The following is a 23,233-nucleotide window of genomic DNA, read 5'->3' on the forward strand; positions in this document are numbered from 1 at the left end:
GAATTAGAGTAAGACCATAGTTGGCTTCACAGAAAAGAAAAGCATATAGGGGAGCACTAATGGCCCAGGATACAGCATACATTTATTTCTCCAAGTTGGAGACCAATCTGTCGCCAACTATTCTATTTGGGTACATTTTTGCATCAGCTGACAGTCATAGAACTCCACATTATGATGTAGGCTACCGTGTTGCGTCATCTGACAGTTAAAGATTGTCAATCGCTAAAGCCCCTCATAGGGATATTTGTTTAACGTTGCCAAGGCATTTTAATTATTTAGTCGTTGCGTCTGTGCGTTACCTGGAGACAGTCTACAAGAGTTTGTGAGGGACAGTTTATGAAACACCGGTGCAGACACTCCAGGATTTCCGCAAATTCGAGAACTTTGGGTAAGTAAATATAGTTCGAAAGTTCCATTATGTAACAATTTAGCTTGTGCCATAATACCAAAGCCATGTTGTATGGATAAAGGTTGTCTACCTATAGGTTCAATATCAAATGAGCACGAATTTATTAGGCTATCAAAACAGCCACCATAAAAACAAGACTGCAGGTATTTTCCATTATTCAAACACCTGGAGTTAATGACAGTAGCCTAGTCTGTGTGATGAATTAAGCATAGGCTGCGGAGAAACCGTATCTAGTTTAAATTTGAATAGGCCTAGTCTTGCAGGCGTTTCTCAAAATGCATGCTACCGTGCCAAACATGTGTATAACTAAACCAAGATAGGGAACAAATTAGTCATAGTTGGCAGAACAAGCAAGGACCTGGGCAGAGGCCAAGCAGGAGCTTGCGAGATCCTGTTGTAGCGTATACTTTCATGTTTCTGTTAGGGAACGCCGACTCAAAAGTGGCTAAATTCGCCTTTGCACTCCTAAACAATGCACGTTTTTTCTTACTTTACTAAGGGGTAAACCTACAAAATATAGTCCACGCTGTTCGAATCAGAGGATAGTTTTGGGAACAGAAAACTGTTAATGAGATCAAATGTTTCATCGATGAGAAAATGTGCAGAATATCAGCCAAATCCATCTCGTTCCTGCTTCTCCAACTGCCGGACACTTGGCTTCCCCACTACGAGTGGAAACGCCAAGTGGATGCTTCACTTTTATATATCCGGTGAAATGTCTGTCTCGTTGTTCTCTCTGACCATGCCCCGAGCAATGCAAATTGGAGCACGGGAGAAACGGAGTACGAGTCCAAATCAAATTATGGCCACTTCGCGAATGCCTACTCCGTTTGTACATATTTTGAAGCATGGCTCGATCCAAGCTTCAAAATAAATTATGCAAACTTTCTTGAAATCAATGGCGAGCACTATTTGGCCAGACAAAATGCACTCCGAATTCGGATTGAAATGTTGCCTATTCACATCTCATGTTGCCTGACTACAATATTTAAACCTCATACGTTAATAAATACATGCGGAGTTAATTTTGGCATGTTTATCTGCCTACGTACTGTATATAGCGATCACATAAGTCAATAGGGCTAACTGGCTAGCTACCAGTATTGTTAGCTAGCCAGATAACCACGAATAAAGCATGAGGGTGTAAAGCATGAGGTGCTACAGTTGAGTGTGAGTGCTTCTCAAATGTGTTGTTTTATCCATTCTCCACAGTCTTGTCCTCACAAGAATGTACTCAAGAGAACGTGGTCAGAGAATGCACTCAGAGCATGAGAGTGTAGAGCACTGTAGGGCCAAGCCTGGGCTCAGGTACAGTGTGTCTGACTGGGACACCAGTAACAAGCAGATATCTGACACAGCAGAACACAGGAGACACATGTCACACATGACAAGGCAGGAAGGGAGGGCCTTACGCAATGAGACAACCAGCAAGGTAAGATTTTGTGACTATGTAATGAAACAACCAATTCAGTAATTGCTTGACTTTGTGACTGTACTGACAAAGCCTTATAAATTAGTTAACACATAAATTGTCATGGACTATTATTTATTATCATCACAGTTATTCATGCCATCTCTCTCTATACTCTCCCTCTTTCTCCCCCTCACTCTCTCAATCTCTCTCCCTCCTCTTTCTCTCTCTACCTCATCTCCCACAGACTAACTGGGATAAGAGTGACAGCTCTCGCAGACTGAGTGATAGGATCTGGGATATCTCCCGCTGGAGAGAGACTTTGGAATCATGCATACAGGAAGTGGAGAAAGAGATGGATGCCTTAACCCTGGTGAGATTTCAGATTAGTATTAATCTGGCATGCCATTGTTTCAACGTAAAAACAAAGTGTGAATTACCTGGTAAAAAAAAAACATTCAGGCAGCTTTCTACATTTATTAGACTTAGCAATAAACCAGGTTGTAGGGTGATGTATTGACGTGCTAGTACAGTGTAGGTGAGTTTGGCTGCTCTGCCTCTGTGTCTCAGGGGAAGGAGGAGACTGAGCGGGCTCTGACAGCCACCGCAGTGCCTCTAGAGGTCACGGTGGAGTGCCTGACCCTGAGGGAGGGTCGCCGCGGCAACGAGCTGGTCAGCGACCCAGTGGAGGCCCAGCTGAAGAAGGAAGTGGAGATGATCGACGGAGCACAGCGGGTGCTCCAGCAGCGCATCGACAAGGCGTTCGAGCAGCTGTGGTAAGAAACCGTTTGACCAATGTTGTGTCCCATAAACGCGAATCCGACCATCAACCTTGGTGAGACAAAACTGTGACTCGTCGATGAAGAGCACTTTTTGCCAGTCCTGTCTGTTCCAGCGACGGTGGGTTTGTGCCCATAGGCAACGTTGTTGCCAGTGATGTGTGGTGAGGACCTGCCTTACAACAGGCCTACAAGCCCTCAGTCCAGCCTCTCTCAGCCTATTGCAGACAGTCTGAGCACTGATGGAGGGATTGTGCGTTCCTGGTGTAACTCGGGCAGTTGCTGTTGCCATCCTGTACCTGTCCCACAGGTGTGATGTTCGGGTATACCGATCCTGCGCAGGTGGCGTTACACCTGGTCTGCCACTGCGAGGATGATCAGCTGTCCATCCTGTCTCCCTATAGCGCTGTCTTAGGTGTCTCACAGTACGGACATTGCAATTTATTGCCCTGACCACATCTGCAGTCCTCCTGACTCCTTGCAGCATCCCTAAGGCACGTTCACGCAGATGAGCAGGGACCCTGGGCATCTTTCTTTTGGTGTTTTTCAGAGTAGGTAGAAAGGCCTCTTTAGTGTCCTAAGTTTTCATAACTGTGACCTTATTTGCCTACTATCTGTAATCTGTTAGTGTCTTAACAAAAGTTCCACAGGTACATGTTCATTAATTGTTTATGGTTCATTGAACAAGCATGGGAAACAGTGTTTAAACCCATTACAATGAAGATCTGTGAAATTTATTTGGATTTTTACGAATTATCTTTGAAAGACAGGGTCCTGAAAAAGGGACATTTCTTTTTTTGCAGAGTTTACCTGTATTTACTTGTGGCATCGATGCTGTATCATTATTCTCTACATTTAAATTGCCCTTGCCTAACGAATGTGTCTAAACTCGCCTATTCTCACTATATAAGGCGATATATTATGACTACAGCGACTGCCATGAGAAGGCATAATGTTACTTTGCTTTTTGGCTGGAGGAGGTCCTGCAGATCCATGTGCAGATAAAGCGTCCGGGTGAAAAAGTTTAATTAAAAGTGTTATGTGAGGACAAAACTAAGACGTTTCTAAACTTGTTAAATACAGAGTTTTATTAAATGGTTATTAAGAGTAAAAGTGAGTTTGGTAGGTAGCCAAGTAGCGACAAACTGCACAGCAGCACGGAGACCACGCGGAAGTACGATGCGCCACCATGTTAATCATACTATAGATATCATGTTTCACGTTGAATTTATGAACTACAAAAAGGTAAGACATGTTTTGATTTAAACTCTGGTGCTGCTCTATCACATATTTTGCGGTTTCAGTACTTGTCAATGGCTGTTCTCTCCAGTCTTCTTCAGGTGTCCCGGCAGCAGCTGACCCATGACCTTCAGAACAAGATTGAGGCCCAGGACATTGACCTCTCCTGCTTGTCTATCACTGTGACATCACCTAAGACCTCCCTGAAGCCCAACCCCCTGCGCATACCCATAGGGTGAGCTGGAATGAGGGTGTACAGTACAATACAAAGAAATACTAGGCCTTCTGAAATTCAGAGCAGGATCTCTAGATCAAACCTACTTATATTTTGTTGTCAATGAGCACCTCGTACAATTGCCATTCTTACATGCATATGCATGTCTAACTAGCTACAATATTAATTTACCAGGCTCTCAACTCATCCAATGATTTTCTGCAAAGCCACCACTTGCCTTTCAAATGATTTGAATGTACATCGTTTTTACTTCAAGAGAGAGAAAGACAATAGTTTAACAGTTTTGAACAAATTAATGTCCTAAAATTAAGGAGAAGCAAGAGGAAGAGAGACCTGGCTATATTTGGTTGTCATTTTTTAAACGTTCACTTTCACTTAGCTAAGTGAATGCAGCAAGCTAGTTTAGCCTACTCAAACACCCAGCTCAGACTTACTCACTTACTCATTCAAAGGTTTTTCTTTATTTTTTATATTTTCTATATTGTAGAATAGTAAAGACATCAAAACTATGAAGTAACACATATGGAATCATGTAGTAACCAAAAAAGTGTTAAACAAATCAAAATATATTTGATGAGATTCTTCAAAAGTGTCGTGGGAATTCTAATCAATAATGAGGAGAGACAATCACCAATCAGGATATGACTTTATTCAAAATGTATTAATAACATAGATTAATTATTGCAATAATGAAGCTGGTTGACGAATCACCCCAAGATGATTAGTTGAGAGCCAACGAGCTGATTTTAGCCACACTATTTTATAGCAAAGTACATCCTCCTGAATGTTCATGACAAACAACAGATGTATGGAATGGGTCACAAGGTTAGGATTTGTATGAAAGATACTAATAATTCACAGCCGACAGTATCTGCTGTAAAGACTGCTCTCATTATGTAGAAACCAGGGTCTGGCCCCCAAAACAAAGTTCCTATCATCGTTATCCATACCGGAGCCATCTCCACCCTGGTACCTCCCGGCACACAAACACCAACTCATTCTATGGAATGTGGGCTCTGAGAGAGGACAAGACCATCATAAATCAGTTGCTAGAGTTAAATCTCTGAAACTCCTCTCAGTTCACACAGACACAATAGAGTTCTAAGAACCCTATTTTGTTGCATAAAATAACCATTTGGTGTAATAACAGTATTATTAACAATCTTGTAATTTCTTCACAATTAGTAGCCACCCTTAGTCTCGATGACAGCTTTGCACACTCTTGGCATTCTCTCAATCAGCTTCATGAGGAATCTTTTCCAGTCTTGAAGGAATACCACAAGAAATTCCACAAATTAACAAGACACACCTGTTAATTGAAATGCACTGTAGGCGACTTATGAACCTGGTTGAGGATGCCAAGAATGTGCAAAGCTGTCATCAAGGCAAAGGGTGGCTATTTGAAGAATCTCAAATATAAAATATATTTTGATTTGTTTAACACTTTGTTTGGTTACTACATGTGTTGTTTCATAATTTTTTTTGTCTTCAATATTATTCTACAATGTAGAAAATAGTAACAATCAAGAAAAATCCTTGAATGAGTAGGTGTGTCCAAACTTAACTGGTACTGTGTGTGTGTGTATATATATATTGTGGTGGTAAAACAGAACCTTCAGTAACACCGATCCACAGAGACAAACTGTTACAGTTGATGTCGGAAGTTTACATACACCTTAGCCAAATATCAATTTTATCACAATTAATGACATTTACAGTAATCCTAGAAAATTCCCTGTCTTAGGTCAGTTAGGATCACCACTTTTTTTTAAAGAATGAAATGTCAGAATAATAGTAGATTTATTTCAGCTTTTATTTCTTTCATCACATTCCCAGTGGGTCAGACGTTTACATACACTCTTAGTATTTGGTAGCATTGCCTTTTAAATTGTTTAACTTGGGTCAAACGTTTCAGGTAGCCTTCCACAAGCTTCCCACAATAAGTTGGGTGAATTTTGGCCCATTCCTCCTGACAGAGCTGGTCTAACTGAGTCAGGTTTGTAGGCCTCCTTCCTCGCGCATGCTTTTTCAGTTCTGCCCACACATTTTCTATAGGATTGAGGTCTTGTGATGGCCACTCCAATACCTTGACTTTGTAGTCCTTAAGCCATTTTTCCACAACTTTGGAAGTATGCTTGGGGTCATTGTCCATTTTGACTGATGTCTTGAGATGTTGCTTCAATATATCCACATAATTTTCCTGTCTCATTATGCCATCTATTTTGTGAAGTGCACCAGTCCCTCCTGCAGCAAAGCGCCCCCACAACATGATGCTGCCACGGGGGGGGATTGGTGTTTTTCGGCTTGCAAGCCTCCCCCTTTTTCCTCAAAACATTATATTGTGCCTTCAGGCATTTGCAAATTGCTCCCAAAATTGCTAGAAAAAAAAAATCTGATGTCTTGGCTGATTTCTTTTGATTTTCCCATGATGTCAAGCAAAGAGGCACTGAGTTTGAAGGTAGGCCTTGAAATACATCCACAGGTACACCTCCAATTGACTCAAATGATGTCAATTAGCCTATCAGAAGTTTCTAAAGCCATGACATAATTTCTGGAATTTCCCAAGCTGTTTAAAGGCACAGTCAACTTAGTGCATGTAAACTTCTGACCCACTGGAATTGTGATACAGTGAATTATAAGTCAAATAATCTGTCTGTAAACAATTGTTGGAAACATTTATTGTGTCATGCACAAAGTAGATGTCCTAACCGACTTGCCAAAACTATAGTTTGTTAACCATTGACTTGTGGAGTGGTTGAAAAATGAGTTTTAATGACTCCAACCTAAGTGTATGTACACTTCCGACTTCAACTGTAAATGTATTTATGTGTATACATACATACATACATACAGTGGGGCAAAAAAGTATTTAGTCAGCCACCAACTGTGCAAGTTCTCCCACTTAAAAAGATGAGAGGCCTGTAATTGTCATCATAGGTACACTTCAACTATGACAGACAAAATGAGAAAAAAAATACAGAAAATCACATTGTAGGATTTTTAATGAATTTATTTGCAAATTATGGTGGAAAATAAGTATTTGGTCACCTACAAACAAGCAACATTTCTGTCTCACAGACCTGTAACTTCTTCTTTTAAGAGGCTCCTCTGTCCTCCACTCGTTACCTGTATTAATGACACCTGTTTGAACTTGTTATCAGTATAAAAGACACCTGTCCACAACCTCAAACACACTCCAAACTCCACTATGGCCAAGACCAAAGAGCTGTCAAAGGACACCAGAAACAAAATTGTAGACCTGCACCAGGCTGGGAAGACTGAATCTGCAATAGGTAAGCAGCTTGGTTTGAAGAAATCAACTGTGGAAGCAATTATTAGAAAATGGAAGACATACAAGACCACTGATAATCTCCCTTGATCTGGGGCTCCATGCAAGATCTCACCCCGTGGGGTCAAAATGATCACAAGAACGGTGAGCAAAAATCCCAGAACCACACGGGGGGACCTAGTGAATGACCTGCAGAGAGCTGGGACCAAAGTAACAAAGCCTACCATCAGTAAAACACTACGCCGCCAGGGACTCAAATCCTGCAGTGCCAGACGTGTCCCCCTGCTTAAGCCAGTACATGTCCAGGCCCGTCTGAAGTTTGCTAGAGAGCATTTGGATGATCCAGAAGAAGATTGGGAGAATGTCATATGGTCAGATGAAACCAAAATATAACTTTTTGGTAAAAACTCAACTCGTCGTGTTTGGAGGACAAAGAATGCTGAGTTGCATCCAAAGAACACCATACCTACTGTGAAGCATGGGGGTGGAAACATCATGCTTTGGGGCTGTTTTTCTGCAAAGGGACCAGGACGACTGATCCGTGTAAAGGAAAGAATGAATGGGGCCATGTATCCTTCCATCAGCAAGGACATTGAAGATGAAACGTGGCTGGGTCTTTCAGCATGTCAATGATCCCAAACACACCGCCCGGGCAACGAAGGAGTGGCTTCGTAAGAAGCATTTCAAGGTCCTGGAGTGGCCTAGCCAGTCTCCAGATCTCAACCCCATAGAAAATCTTTGGAGGGAGTTGAAAGTCTGTGTTGCCCAGCAACAGCCCCAAAACATCACTGCTCTAGAGGAGATCTGCATGGAGGAATGGGCCAAAATACCAGCAACAGTGTGTGAAATCTTTGAAGACTTACAGAAAACGTTTGACCTCTGTCATTGCCAACAAAGGGTATATAACAAAGTATTGAGAAACTTTTGTTATTGACCAAATACTTATTTTCCACCATTATTTGCAAATAAATTCATTAAAAATCCTACAATGTGATTTTCTGGATTTTTTTTCTTCTCATTTTGTCTGTCATAGTTGAAGTGTACCTATGATAAATTACAGGCCTCTCATCTTTTTAAGTGGGAGAACTTGCACAATTGGTGGCTGACTAAATATTTTTTGCCCCACTGTACGTACATACATACATACAGTGCCTTGCGAAAGTATTCGGCCCCCTTGAACTTTGCAACCTTTTGCCACATTTCAGGCTTCAAACATAAAGAGATAAAACTGTATTTTTTTGTGAAGAATCAACAACAAGTGGGACACAATCATGAAGTGGAACGACATTTATTGGATATTTCAAACTTTTTTAACAAATCAAAAACAGAAAAATTGGGCGTGCAAAATTATTCAGCCCCCTTAAGTTAATACTTTGTAGCGCCACCTTTTGCTGCGATTACAGCTGTAAGTCGCTTGGGGTATGTCTCTATCAGTTTTGCACATCGAGAGACTGACATTTTTTCCCATTCCTCCTTGCAAAACAGCTCGAGCTCAGTGAGGTTGGATGGAGAGCATTTGTGAACAGCAGTTTTCAGTTCTTTCCACAGATTCTCGATTGGATTCAGGTCTGTCTGGACTTTGACTTGGCCATTCTAACACCTGGATATGTTTATTTTTGAACCATTCCATTGTAGATTTTGCCTTATGTTTTGGATTATTGTCTTGTTGGAAGACAAATCTCCGTCCCAGTCTCAGGTCTTTTGCAGACTCCATCAGGTTTTCTTCCAGAATGGTCCTGTATTTGGCTCCATCCATCTTCCCATCAATTTTAACCATCTTCCCTGTCCCTGCTGAAGAAAAGCAGGCCCAAACCATGATGCTGCCACCACCATGTTTGACAGTGGGGATGGTGTGTTCAGGGTGATGAGCTGTGTTGCTTTTACGCCAAACATAACATTTTGCATTGTTGCCAAAAAGTTCATTTTTGGTTTCATCTGACCAGAGCACCTTCTTCCACATGTTTGGTGTGTCTCCCAGGTGGCTTGTGGCAAACTTTAAACAACACTTTTTATGGATATCTTTAAGAAATGGCTTTCTTCTTGCCACTTCCATAAAGGCCAGATTTGTGCAATATACGACTGATTGTTGTCCTATGGACAGAGTCTCCCACCTCAGCTGTAGATCTCTGCAGTTCATCCAGAGTGATCATGGGCATCTTGGCTGCATCTCTGATCAGTCTTCTCCTTGTATGAGCTGAAAGTTATGAGGGACGGCCAGGTCTTGGTAGATTTGCAGTGGTCTGATACTCCTTCCATTTCAATATTATCGCTTGCACAGTGCTCCTTGGGATGTTTAAAGCTTGGGAAATCTTTTTGTATCCAAATCCGGCTTTAAACTTCTTCACAACAGTATCTCGGACCTGCCTGGTGTGTTCCTTGTTCTTCATGATGCTCTCTGCGCTTTTAACGGATCTCTGAGACTATCACAGTGCAGGTGCATTTACTTGATGGATTGATGGACAGGTGCATTGTATTTATCATCATTAGTCATTTAGGTCAAAATTGGATCATTCAGAGATCCTCACTGAACTTCTGGAGAGAGTTTGCTGCACTGAAAGTAAAGGGGCTGAATAATTTTGCATGCCCAATTTTTCAGTTTTTGATTTGTTAAAAAAGTTTGAAATATCCAATAAATGTCGTTCCACTTCATGATTGTGTCCCACTTGTTGTTGATTCTTCACAAAAAAATACAGTTTTATATCTTTATGTTTGAAGCCTGAAATGTGGCAAAAGATCGCAAAGTTCAAGGGGGCCGAATACTTTCGCAAGGCACTGTACATACGAGCAAAGTGATGTGGTTGCTATGAAAGTGAACTGTGTTTGCGTGTGTTCAGAGGTGTATTCATCCCGTTGTTTCTGTTGAAAAAAAAAAATCTTAATCGGAATTAAACAAAACAAGGATAAACATACCTGTAAAAACTCACATTTGCAATTGTTTGACTAATGATTATACCGTAGATCAGTTAGATGCAGGCAATAGTGTGCAAGGCGGTATTGAACATATCAATGTCTGTCACCTTGATTACTGAAAATTCTCTCACCCTGTGCACCTACGTTGTAAACATTCATTCATAGATTGTAGCAACCTTGTGATGGGTACAGGGAAAATTTGAGTATCATACAGTAGCCTAAACCTATCAATGTTAAATTGAGCTTGGTTAATGGAATATGAATGACAGTCATCCAATATGCTGTAATAGAAATAAGGCCATGCTCATAGAAAAAAAAATAATCCTCCCTTATTTTAGCCACTGCTGTAAAATACCTATACCTGAATGTGTAAAATGTGCTGTTGCAGTTCCACCACCCCCCAGCAGTGGGAGCAGTTCAGCCAGTACAACGTGGCCCGAGCTCAGGAGGAGATGCAGGCATCACTGCAGCTGAGGGAGGACATGAGTGTCACCAGGGCACAGGTGTGAAATGGGGCCTGGGGTAGGGAGAGAGGAGTGTAGCGTTACCATATGGCCAGCCCTATATCAATATCACTTTTCTGTATTGGCTCCTATAAAACACCACTGTCTCTTTTTGTGTCTCAAAAGTCACCCTATTGCCTTACTTTTGACCAGGGCCCAAAGGGTCAAAAGTAGTGCACTACATAGGGAATAGGGTGCCATTTGGGATGCACTCTCACTGCTTTCACAGGGCTCTCTGTTGTTGTGTGTGGTATCTGATTGGGTCTGCTTCATAGATATTGCTAGAATGTGTCCGTAAGACTAAGTGAGAGTTATAGGTAAAGATGTGTGTGGGTTGTCATCCCTCAGTTGCAGAATGAGCTGGATGCTCAGCGAATCGCCACAGTGTTTGCCATCCGTAAACGCACTCACCACCTGGAGCAGGCTCACGATGAGACGCAGTGGCAGATGAAGAGCGTGAGTAGTCAACCTTTCTCCACCTCTTCTTCCTCCTCAGTGCCAAACTGATTTTATCAATGTTGAAGACATGCAAGGCGTGAACATGCAGAATTAGGCACAACGCTTTAGGCTGCAGGTCAAAATTAACTGGCTTGGCCTAACCTGGCTTGACAGTGGGGTCAAATGTTTAGAAGAGTGGCCAGGATTAGGGCTGTTACGGTGACCGTATTACCGCCACACCGGCGGTCACAAGACATAATGTCAGTTAAATTTCATGTGACCATTTAGTCACGGTAATTAGGCTTCAAGCTCTGATGCTGTTCATGGTCATTAGTAGCCTCCAAACTTGCTAACTGCCTGTTACTCAACACTCTATTGTCCCTCTAATCACTCTGACATCAATGCAAATGTAATCAAAAATCTAAACAAACACTTCATGAGAGCTCATGTTGTGCAACATTTCTATAGGCTATGCAATTGCATGAAAACAGAGTGATGGCCTCTATTAAAAAGAAGATCCCATCAGCTTTCTATAGGCTAGGCCTACTATATTTATTTCTCAACTGTCCTAATATTACACACATTGCATCTCTTTACAACAGGCTGGCATGAAAATGAACCACGGGAAAAGCGTCCTCCATTTTCCCCTGTCCCTGTTTCGAGACATGACAATGGTCCATTCCAAATCAAAACAAATTTCACACATATATTATTTACTATATGTAAAGACAAGATTAAATCAATAATAGTCTGATTTATAAACAGTGCATACCTTTTTTTTTGCGGCTTTTAAATCATAGTTGCACACCATGTAGCCTAGCCCATAGGCCTATATGTTTTGATAAGGTTTGTATCACAACAGAAGTGACCAAATAACATCTTAAAATGAAGCACATTAATCATCTTTACAACAGGTGTAGAGCCTAACTGGCATACGTACGCAGCGCGTGAGTTTCAAGTTTGGGGAGGATAATTTTCACCATAAAAATGCACCTTTTAACATAAAAGCATTACATACATAATCATATTTTAGGTCACTTTTGAGAATGGTGTTTTCCTGCTAATAGGAACATTTGCGCTATAATGTGAAGAATTAGTCTAATAGTTTATCAACATTTTAAGCTAAACATTCTGATCTGTTCCATTGCTTAAAAACATTATTTTTTAATGCTAAGTGGTTGTATTAATTTGGGATCTATCGCATCCCACAACTTTCCCAGACTATGTTTGGAATATTTATTTCTCACACAGAATAGGTCAACTTTTGTACTATGGGGGATAGTAGAGAGTCATGTGAGTTAGTGGTGCTTCGGAGCATGCAGCTCGGAGAAGCGCTGAATATAATAATTATAATTCCCAAGGGCACAATGGCCACTGAAAGGGGATTCAAGTCATCATTAGAGTCGCATCATGCAGCCTTAGAATGTATTCAAAATCAAAAGAAAGCCTTTTTATCACAACTAAAGTTACATAAATAACTCTAAATTAAGCATATAGGAGAACCTGTTTCTTTGTTATCCGCTCAACACAGAATCAGTCAATCAAATGTATTTATAAAGCCCTTTTTTACATCAGCCGATGTCACAAAGTGCTGTACAGAAAACCAGCCTAAACCCCAAACATCAAGAAATGCAGATGTAGAAGCACGCTGGCTAGGAAAAATTCCCTAGAAAAGCAGGAAACTAGGAAGAAACCTGGCTCTGAGGGGTGGCCCGTCCTCTTCTGGCTGTGCCGGGTGGAGATAACAGTACATGGCCAAGATGTTCACACGTTCATAGACACTGTGGCCCTGTCCGACGACACCCCCGGACAAGGCCAACCAGGCAGGATACAACCCCACCCACTTTGCCAAAGTAATAACCGCATGTGCGCACTCCCTTAAATGGTTTGGAGAAAATATCCTTTCTATTTTATTCAGCTATGTTCAATTGTATTCTTCATACTATAAAATAGGAAATAATGCCACTGAATTCTAAGCAAATCTTGTCTGCTAAAATGAACCTGTGTAGCCCACAGCCATATGGCTTCGCCAGATCAGGGCCTAATATAAGGACAACTCAGAGTATGCTATTTGGTTCTTCTGAAATAGACTACATTTTCTTCATATCATGTTTCTTTAGACCGGTCTAAAATAAATAATGGATTTAATTGGGATGGTGTAGACTATATTACATGGATTTTAAAATGTAGATGCTCCAAACGTCTGCATCAGTGGCATGTAGGCTATCTGTGGAAGCCAGGAGATGCTAAATGTGTTTATGTTAATTAACGGTCAATTACGTGAGACCGGCTGTTATTTGCTTGACAATCACCGGCTGACAAAATCCCTAGCCGGGATCATATGGATGTCTGTTTTTTTGTTAGTCCCAGGATGAGATCTCAGATATGGAGAGGGACATCCGTAGTCTAGAGGATGATCTCCAGGCTAAGATGGCCCCACTAAAGCTGGTCCACACCCGGCTGGAGAACAGGACCAAGAGGCCTGGAGTCGATCTCTGTAGGGATGAGGTAGGCTACACCTGGACGGGCACTGGTTCATTTACTGCCATTTTCAATAGGTTTTGTGGTCGTGAAAATACTGTACTGTAAAGCAATTGTAAGAATTAACAGGAATGTTGAATTGGAGAGGTCAACAGATTTAAAACGGGACTTTATCAGCTTGTTGTGTTTGAACCAGGTTCAGTATGGGCTTGTGGATGAAGCCAATCAGCTGGAGGCCACCATTCTGGCTCTGAAACAGAAACTGGCCCAGGCTCAGTGAGTAATGTCTTTCTGAATTACATCTAATGTAGACTATTGATTCTTATGAACAAAATGAGAATTAACCATCCCATGCCAATAACATGTCTCATGTCGATCTTCCTCCTTTCTCCTCCTCTCCAGGTATGCCCTCCAGGCTCTCCAGCTGCACCAGGCCCATATGGGGGAGGATCTGTCCCGTAAGAAGGACGCCCTCTCTCTAGAGCAGCGCAGCCTTGAGACACGCAGCCGCCTCGCCTCCGCTGCTTTCACTGACGTGTCCTCTGGCGCCGTGGTCCCCCTCACCATCTCCAGCGGGAGACACAACCTGGAGCTGGCCTAGGCTCACCAATTCATCTCACACACACAACCTTAGGGTTCTCTGACCGTAACCTTATTTCCCTCAATTTATTAACCATACCATAAATATGCACATTCGCATCTCAATTGTGTTTTTGTGTCTATGTTTATCTTTTAGGCCCCTGTGTATTCTGTGCGTTTTACAGCGGTCATAGTCTTACACCTATCTTCTGTAAGTTCCGTTATGTGTTATCAATTGAACATTGTGTATCAAAAAAGATCGGCATCATATTAAAACTGCAATATGTAACTTTTTGGGCGACCTGACCAGTTTTACATAGAAATATGAATTATAGATGTCATTTTCTTTGAAAGCAAGTCTAAGAAGCAGTAGGTCTGTTCTATGTGCCTTATTTCGATGCTTCCCGTTCTAAAGTTATGTTTTTGTGTCTTTCGGTTTTGTTTCAAAACAGCTGAAAATACAATATTATTGGTTATTGAAAATATATTAAAGTGGTTTAGGTGGTACAATGATTCTCTACACTATACTTGCTTGTTTTGTCACAAACTGAAATTAGGCGATACTTTCTTGTTTTGTCACAAACTGAAATTAGGCGATACTTTCTTGTTTTGTCACATGAACTGAAATGAGGCGAACTTTTAGAAGTTTAGCAGCCAGGAAATGGTGGAGCAATTTCTGCACAGTGCATCTCAATGTAAGTAATTCTCCTAAGAGTTAATTCAGTTAAAATGTATCATCAACATTTGTAAAGATATTGATATCAATAGAATGGGATGCTATTGATGTAAATTACATGATCATTTTCTGAATACTCTGATTTTTTTTCTCCAAATGACAGGTTGGCCTATCTAGTTTCTCAGGGAGGCAGATTATCTCTGAATGTGATTTCATTCAAGAAACATGACTAATTTGCACATGTATTAAGAAATCAGCTAGCTTGCCTACTGACACTTCTTCACTTTCTAATTCTAGGAGTCCTAGGCCTAGCTAATATATAGTCTGTTACCTGATTTATTGTGTGCATTCATGTGAGATGTCAGAGTATGCAGACTGTGTTGTATGCATGTGCCCCAATAGATGGCAACCTTACCAGGGTCCAGGGCCAGCTCTGTCTTGACTCTTGGTCAGCCAACCCAAAAGGATTATCGTGTGTTCAGTTTATGGTGACTAAAATAAATACATGCAAAAAGTAAACGAAATTGCCATCAAACTCCAGCAGGCTCACGGCTCTGTAAGCAGCCACACCCTCTAATTGCCACATCTGTGCACAATCAAGACTTCCTGGCAGAGTACAGCAACTGACTGGTTGCTGCTGCCACCTGGTGATGGAGTGTGGAAGTGGTAGAGTAGGGTCTAATTGTGCTCCTAAGAACTAAACTACCTAACCTATTCCATAACACATGTTTAAGGTAATCTATGTTCATTGAGTATTAGCATTAATGGCCCTGTTTATACTCCATCTATCCACATTGTTTGGCCAAGACTTGATCCCAAATGGCATCCTATATAGTGCACTACTTTTGATCAGATAATGGGCTCTGGTCAAAATTAGGGAAGAGTGCATTAGGAAAGTATAAAGACCCATTCCCTTTTTCCACATTTTGTTACATTACAGCCTTATTTTAAAATGTATTAAATTGTATTTTTTCCTCGTCGATCTACATACAATACCCCAAAAGGACAAAGCAAAAACAGGTTTTTAATGTTCAAGTACAACTTGATTGGAGTCCACCTGTGGTAAATTCAATTGATTGGACATGATTTGGAAAGGCACACACCTGTCTATATAAGGTCCCACAGTTGACAGTGAATGTCAGAGCAAAAACCATGCCATGAGGTTGAAAGAATTGTATGTAGAGCTTCGAGACAGGATTGTGTCGAGGCACAGCTCTGGGGAAGGGTAGCAAAAACATTATCCAGCATTGAAGGTCCCCAAGAACACAGTGGTCTCCCCAAGACTTTGGATCCACCAAGTTTGGAACCACCAAGACTTCCTAGAGCTGTCCACCCGGCCAAACTGAGCAATCGGGGGAGAAGGGCCTTGGTCAGGTAGGTGACCAAGAACCTGATGGTCACTCTGACAGAGCTCCAGATGGGAGAACCTTCCAGAAGGACAACCATCTCTGCAGCACTCCAGCAATCAGGCCTTTATGGTAGAGTGGCCAGATGGAAGCCACTTCTCAGTAAAAGGTACATGACAGCCCACTTGGATGTAGCCTAAAGGCACCTAAAGGACTCTCAGACCATGAGAAACAAGATTCTCTGGTCTGACGAAACCAACATTTAACACTTTAACCTGAATGCCAAGCATCACATCTGGAGGAAATCTTTTGTATTGCTTTTAATCTTTTTAATGAATTTCTTATTAACACTTTGTTCTAGCTAGCTATTTGTGTAGGTAGCTATCAAGTAAACGCAATGATAGCACAATCCCTACAGTGAAGCATGGCGGTGGCAGCATCATGCTGTGGGGATGTTTTTCAGCGGCAGGGATGGGGAGACTACTCAAGACCGAAGGAAATATGAATGGAGCAAAGTACAGAGAGATCCTTAATGAAAACCTGCTCTAGAGCATTCACGACCTCAGATAGGACACCGACCCTAAGCACACAGCCAACATAACGCAGGAGAGGCTTCGGGACAAGTCTCTGAATGTCTTTGAGTGGCCCAGCCAGAGCCCAGACTTGAACCTGATCGAACATCTCTGGAGAGATCTGAAAATAGCTGTGCAGCGACGCTCCCCGTTTAACCTGACAGAGCTTGAGAGGATATGTAGAGAAGAATGGGAGAAACTCCCCAAACACAGTTGTGCCAAGCTTGTAGAATCCTATCCAAGAAGACGTGAGGCTGTAATCGCTGTCAAAGGTGTTTCAACAAAGTACTGAGTAAAGGGTCTGAATACATATGTCTTAGTGTTTTATTTTTTATAAATTAGCAGAATTTTCTAAAAACCTGTTATGGGGTACTGTTATGGGTATGAAAACCATTGTGGGGTATTGTGTGTAGATGGATGTGGGAAATAAATTATTTAATTTTAAAATAAGGCTGTAACGTAACAAAATGTTGAAAAAGTCAAGGGGTCCTCTTTTGGGATGCAACCCAAAAGAGGTTGTTTTGATCCAGAGTCCTGGGCTTGGTGGTTATTAGGCCGTGACCTTTGTCTCATACTAGGAGGTAGCTTGATAAAAACAAAATAAATACGCACAGGAAAGAGAATCATTGATAATAAGCCTCCCGAACTACCTGTTGTAATTTCTCCAAATGTGCTCATGTCAGATAGTATTTTAAAGAGGAGGAAGGTGACAGATATTTCTAAGAATTCGTTTTTCATAATATTTGTTTTTTCATACAGTTGAAGTCAGAAGTTTACATACACTTAGGTTGGAGTCATTAAAACTAGTTTTTCAACCACTCCACAATTTTCTTGTTAACAAACTATAGTTTTGGCAAGTCGGTTAGGACATCTACTTTGTGCATGACATAAGTAATTTTTCCAACAATTGTTTACAGATTATTTTACTTAGAATTCACTGTATCACAATTGCAGTGGGTCAGAAGATTACATACACTAAGTTGACTGTGCCTTTAAACAGCTTGGACAATTCCAGAAAATTAGCTTTAGAAGCTTCTGATAGACTAATTGATATCATATGAGTCAATTGGAGGTGTACCTGTGGATGTATTTCAAGGCCTACCTTCAAACTCAGTGCCTCTTCGCTTGACATCATGGGAAAATCAAAAGAAATCAGCCAAGACCTCAGACAAAAAAATTGTCTGTTTCATCCTTGGGAGCAATTTCCAAACGCCTGAAGGTACCACGTTCATCTGTACAAACAATAGTATGCAAGTATAAACACCATGGGACCACGCAGCCGTCATACCGCTCAGGAAGGAGAGGTATGAGCTGAATGGCCGCTCAGCAAGGAAGAAGCCAAAACCCCCATTAAAAAAGCCAGACTACGGTTTAAAACTGCACGGGGACAAAGATCGTACCATTTGGAGAAATGTCCCCTGGTCTGATAAAACAAAAACAGAACTGTTTGGCCATAATGACCATTGTTGTGTTTGGAGGAAAAGGGAGAAGCTTGCAAGCCGAAGAACACCATCCCAACCGTGAAGCACAGGGGTGGCAGCATCCTGTGGGGGTGCTTTGCTGCAGGAGGGACTGGTGCACTTCACAAAATAGATGGCGTCATGAGGATGGAACATTTTGTGGATATATTGAAGGAACATCTCAAGACATCAGTCAGGAAGTTAAAGTTTGGTCACATATGGGTCTTCCAAATGGACAAGCATACTTCCAAAGTTGTGGCAAAATGGCTTAAGGACAACAAAGTCAAGGTATTGTCACAAAGCCCTGACCTCAATCCTATAGAAAATGTGTGGGCAGAACTGAAAAAGCGTGTGCGAGCAAGGAGGCCTACAAACCTGACTCAGTTAGACCAGCTCTGTCAGGATATGTATGTATGTAAACTTCTGACCCACTGGGAATGTGATGAAATAAATAAAAGCTGAAATAAATCATTATCTCTACTATTATTCTGACATTTCAAATTCTTAAAATAAAGTGGTGATCCTAACTGACCTAAGACAGGGAATTTTTACTAGGATTAAATCACCCTTTTTTAAATTAAACTTTCTCTTCAGTCAAGTAGCACATGTTTTAGAGTTACATACAGTGGCAAGAAAAGGTATGTAAAACCCTTTGGAATAACCTGGATTTCTGCATAAATTGGGCATAAAATTGGATCTGAACTTCATCTAAGTCACAACAATAGACAAACAGTGTGCATAAACTAATAACCCACAAATTATATTTTTATTGACTATATTGAATGCATCATTTAAACATTCACATTGTAGGTTGGAAAAAGTATGTGATCCCCTAGGCTAATAACTTCTCCAAAAGCTAATTGGAGTCAGGAGTCAGCTAACCTGGAGTCCAATCAGTGAGTCGAGACGGTAGATTTTGGTTAAAGCTGCCTTGCCCTATAAAAAACACTCACAAAATTTGAGTTTGCTATTCACAAGAAGTATTGCCTGATGTGAACCATGCCTCAAACAAAAGAGATCTCTGAAGACCTGAAATTAAGAATTGTTGACTTGCATAAAGCTGGAAAGGTCTACAAAAATATCTCTAAAAGCTTTGATGTTCATCAGTCCACAGTAAGACAAATTGTCTATGAATGGAGAAAGTTCACTGTTGCTATTCTCCCTAGGAGTGGCCGTTCTGCAAAGATGACTGCAAGAGCACAGTGCAGAATGCTCAATGAGGTTAAGGAGAATCCTAAATTGACAGCTAAAGACTTACAGAAATCTCTGGAACATGCTAACATCTTTGTTGACGAGTCTACGATATGTAAACTTCTGACCCACTGGAATTGTGATACAGGGAATTATAAGTGAAATAATCTGTCTGTAAACAATTGTTGGAAAAATTACTTGTGTCATGCACAAAGTAGGTGTCCTAACCGACTTGCCAAAACTATAGTTTGTTAACAAGAAATTTGTGGAGTCGTTGAAAAATGAGTTTTAATGAGTCTAACCTCAGTGTATGTAAACTTCCGACTTAAACTGTATGTGAGAATGCTATTCATTTACTACACCTCAGCGTTCAACACCATAGTGCCCCTCAAGCTCATAAATAAGCTAAGGACCCTGGGACTAAACACCTCCCTTTGACACTGGATCCTGGACTTCCTGACGGGCCGATCCCAGGTGGTAAGGGTCGGTAACAACACATCTGCCACGCTGATCCTCAACACAAGGGCCCCTCAAGGGTGTGTGCTCAGCCCCCTCCTGTACTCCCTGTTCACTCATGACTGCATGGCCAGGCACGACTCCAACACCAACATTACATTTGCAGATGACAACAGTGGTAGGCCTGATCACCGACAACAACGAGACAGCCTATAGGGAGGAGGACAGAGACCTGGCCGTGTGGTGCCAGGACAACATCCTCTCCCTCAACGTGATCAAGACAAAGGAGATGATTGTGGACTACAGGAAAAAGAGGACCAAGCATGCCCCCATTCTCATCGATGGGGCTGCAGTGGAGCAGGTTGAGAGCTTCAAGTTCCTTGGTGTCCACAGCACCAACAAACTAACATGGTCCAAGCACACCATGACAGTTGTGAAGCGGGCACGACAAAACCTATTCCCCCTCAGGAGACTGAAAAGATTTGGAATGGGTCCTCAGATTCTCAAAAGATTATACAGCTGCACCATTGAGAGCATCACTACCTGGTATGGCAACTGCTCGGGCCTCCGACCGCAAGAGACTAGAGTGTAGTGCGAATGGCCCTGTACATCACTGGAGCCAAGCTTCCTGCCATCCAGGACTTCTATACCAGGTGGTGTCAGAGGTAGGCCCTTTTAATTGTCAAAGACTCCAGCCACCCTAGTCATAGACTATTCACCCTGCTACCACACGGCAAGTGGTACCGGAGCGCCAAGTCTCGGTCCAAGAGGCATCTATAAACAGCTTCTACCCCCAAGCCATAAGACTCCTGAACATCTAGTCAAATGGCTACCCAGACTATTCACTTTGCACCCCCCCCCCCCCCCCCCCCCCCCCCCCCCCCCCCCCCCCCCCCCCCCCCTCCTCCCCTCCTCTCCACACCACTGCCACTCTGTTGTCATCTACGCATACTCACTGTAATTAACTCTACCTACATGTACATACTACCTCAACTAACCGGTGCCCCCACACATTGATTCTGTACTGGCACCCCCTGTATATATTGTTATTTTATACTGCTCCTCTTTAATTACTTGTTACCTTTATCTCTTATTCTTATCCATATTTTTTTAAACTGCACTGTTAGGGGCTGGTAACTAAGGATTTCACTGTAAGGTCTACACCTGTTGTATTCGGCGCATGTGACGAATAAAATGTGATTTGATTTGATGTGGTAGTAGAGTAGGGGCCTTGGCAGCAACTAATGGGGATCCATAATTTAAAAAAAATACACTGATGATGAATATTGCTGTAGGGACTTGTTATGCAACCTAGGAAAGATTAGTTTTAAGCGCTACATGCTTTAGCACTCGGCGGTCGTGTTCTTTGAGCTTGTGTGTCCTACCACTTCGAGGCTGAGCCGTTGTTGCTCCTAGACGTTTCCACTTCACAATGACAGCACTTAAATTTGACCGGGACATCTCTAGCAGTGCAGAAATTTGAGGTGGCATCATTGAAAAGGTGGCATCGTATGACAGTGCCATGTTGAAAGTCACTGAGCTCTTCAGTATAGCCATTGCCAATGTTTGTCTATGGAGATTGCATGACTGTGTGCTTGGTTTTATACACCTGTTAGTAATGGGTGTGGCTGAAATAGCCTAACTTGAAGGGGTGTCCACACTTTTAATTACAGTGCATTCAGAAAGTATTCAAACCCCTTGACGTTTTCTACATTTTGTGACGTTACAGCCTTATTCTAAAATGGATTAAATAGTTATTTTTCCTTCATCAATCTACACACAATACCCCATAATAACAAAGCAAAAACATAATTTTAGAAATGTTTGCAAATGTATTAAAAATACAAAAATGAAATATTACATTTACATAAGTTTTCAGAACCTTTACTCAGTACTTTGTTGAAGCACCTTTGGCAGTGATTACAGCCTTGAGTCTTCTTGGGTATGATGCTACAAGCTAGGCACACCTGTATTTGGGGAGTTTCTCCCATTCTTCTCTGCAGATCCTTTCAAGCTCTGTCAGGTTGGAATGGGAGTGCCGCAACATAGCTATTTTCAGGTCTCTTCAGAGATTTTCGATCGGGTTTAAGTCCGAGCTCTGGCTGGGCCACTTAAGGACATTCAGAGACTTGTCCCGAAGTCACTCCTGCGTCCTCCTGTGTACTTAGGGTTGTTGTCCTGTTGGAAGGTGAACTCTCACCCCAGTCTGAGGTCCTGAGCTCTCTGGAGCAGGTTTTCATCAAGGATCTCTTTACTTTTCTCCGTTAATCTTTCCCTCGATCCTGACTAGTCTCCCAGTCCCTGCCACTGAAAAACAGCATGATTCTGCCACCACCATGCTTAACCATAGGGATGGTGCCAGGTTTCATCCATACGTGACAGTTAGCATACAGGCCAAAAAGTTTAATCTTGGTTTCATCAGACCAGAGAATCATGTTCTATTGGTGCCTTTTGGAAAACTCCAAGAAGGTTGTCATGTGCCCTTTTACTGAGGACTGACTTCTGTCTGGCCACTGTACAATAAAGGCCTGATTTGGTGGAGTGCTGTAGAGATGGTTGTCCTTCTGGAAGGTTCTCCCATCTCCACAGAGGAACTCTGGAGCTCTGTCAGAGTGACCATTGTGTTGTTGGTCAACTCCCTGACCAAGGCCTTGCTCAGTTTGGCCAGACCGACAGCTCTAGGAAGAGTCTTGGTGGTTCCAAACTCCTTTCATTTAAGAATGATGGAGGCCACTATGTTCTTGGGGACCTTCAATGGTGCAGACCTTTTTTGGTATCCTTCCCCAAATCTGTGACTCGACACGATCCTGTCTCGGAGCTCTACGGATAATTATTTCAACCTCATAGCCTGGTTTTTGCTCTGACATGCACTGCCAACTGTGGGCCCTTGTATAGACTGGTGTGCTTTTCCAAATTATGTCAAATCAATTGAATTTACCACAGATGGACTCCAATTGTCACGCCCTGACCATAGAGAGCCCTTGTTTCTCTATGGTGTAGTAGGTCAGGGCGTGACTAGGGGGTATTCTAGTTTATAATTTCTGTGTTCTAGATAAATTTTTCTATGTTGGTGTTTTGTATGATTCCCAATTAGAGGCAGCTGGTAATCGTGGTCTCTAATTGGGGATCATATTTAAGTAGCTATTTTTCCCACCTGTGTTTGTGGGATATTGTTTTGTGTTTGTGCCTGTGCACCACGTAGTCACGTTTAGTTTCACTTTTCAATAAATATGTGGAACTCAACATCCGCTGCGCCTTG

At 41.9% G+C, this 23,233-nt stretch overlaps 1 protein-coding gene across 3 annotated transcripts; it reads left to right on the plus strand.

Annotated features, from left to right (window-relative positions):
• Window positions 1–193: 193 nt before the first annotated feature.
• tekt2 (tektin 2 (testicular)) lies at window positions 194–14,780 on the plus strand. Of its 3 annotated transcripts, none has more exons than XM_020499753.2 (10): window positions 194–388; window positions 1,622–1,841; window positions 2,068–2,193; window positions 2,391–2,596; window positions 3,930–4,073; window positions 10,661–10,775; window positions 11,124–11,231; window positions 13,578–13,721; window positions 13,891–13,970; window positions 14,097–14,780. In XM_020499753.2, exons 2-10 carry the CDS (start codon window positions 1,638–1,640, stop codon window positions 14,293–14,295), a joined length of 1,326 nt encoding a protein of 441 aa, XP_020355342.1. In that variant the 5' UTR covers window positions 194–388; window positions 1,622–1,637; the 3' UTR covers window positions 14,296–14,780. The 3 variants fall into 3 exon arrangements, with proteins under 3 accessions (XP_020355342.1, XP_031644343.1, XP_020355343.1); XM_031788483.1 differs by lacking the exon at window positions 194–388 and adding an exon at window positions 630–1,119; XM_020499754.2 differs by lacking the exon at window positions 194–388 and adding an exon at window positions 1,085–1,191.
• The last annotated feature ends 8,453 nt before the right edge of the window (window positions 14,781–23,233 follow it).

Source organism: Oncorhynchus kisutch, linkage group LG14 (genome assembly GCF_002021735.2).
Source record: "Oncorhynchus kisutch isolate 150728-3 linkage group LG14, Okis_V2, whole genome shotgun sequence".
In the NCBI taxonomy this organism is placed as follows: Eukaryota; Metazoa; Chordata; class Actinopteri; order Salmoniformes; family Salmonidae; genus Oncorhynchus; species Oncorhynchus kisutch.

Excerpts from the sequence above, each read along its gene's own strand:
- tekt2 (XM_031788483.1), top strand. The coding sequence starts at position 1,007 with ATGTGCAGAATATCAGCCAAATCCATCTCGTTCCTGCTTCTCCAACTG. Across the intron at positions 4,074-10,660 it reads CCCCTGCGCATACCCATAGG|TTCCACCACCCCCCAGCAGT; the intron begins GTGAGCTGGAAT and ends GTGCTGTTGCAG. Across the intron at positions 10,776-11,123 it reads TGAGTGTCACCAGGGCACAG|TTGCAGAATGAGCTGGATGC; the intron begins GTGTGAAATGGG and ends GTCATCCCTCAG.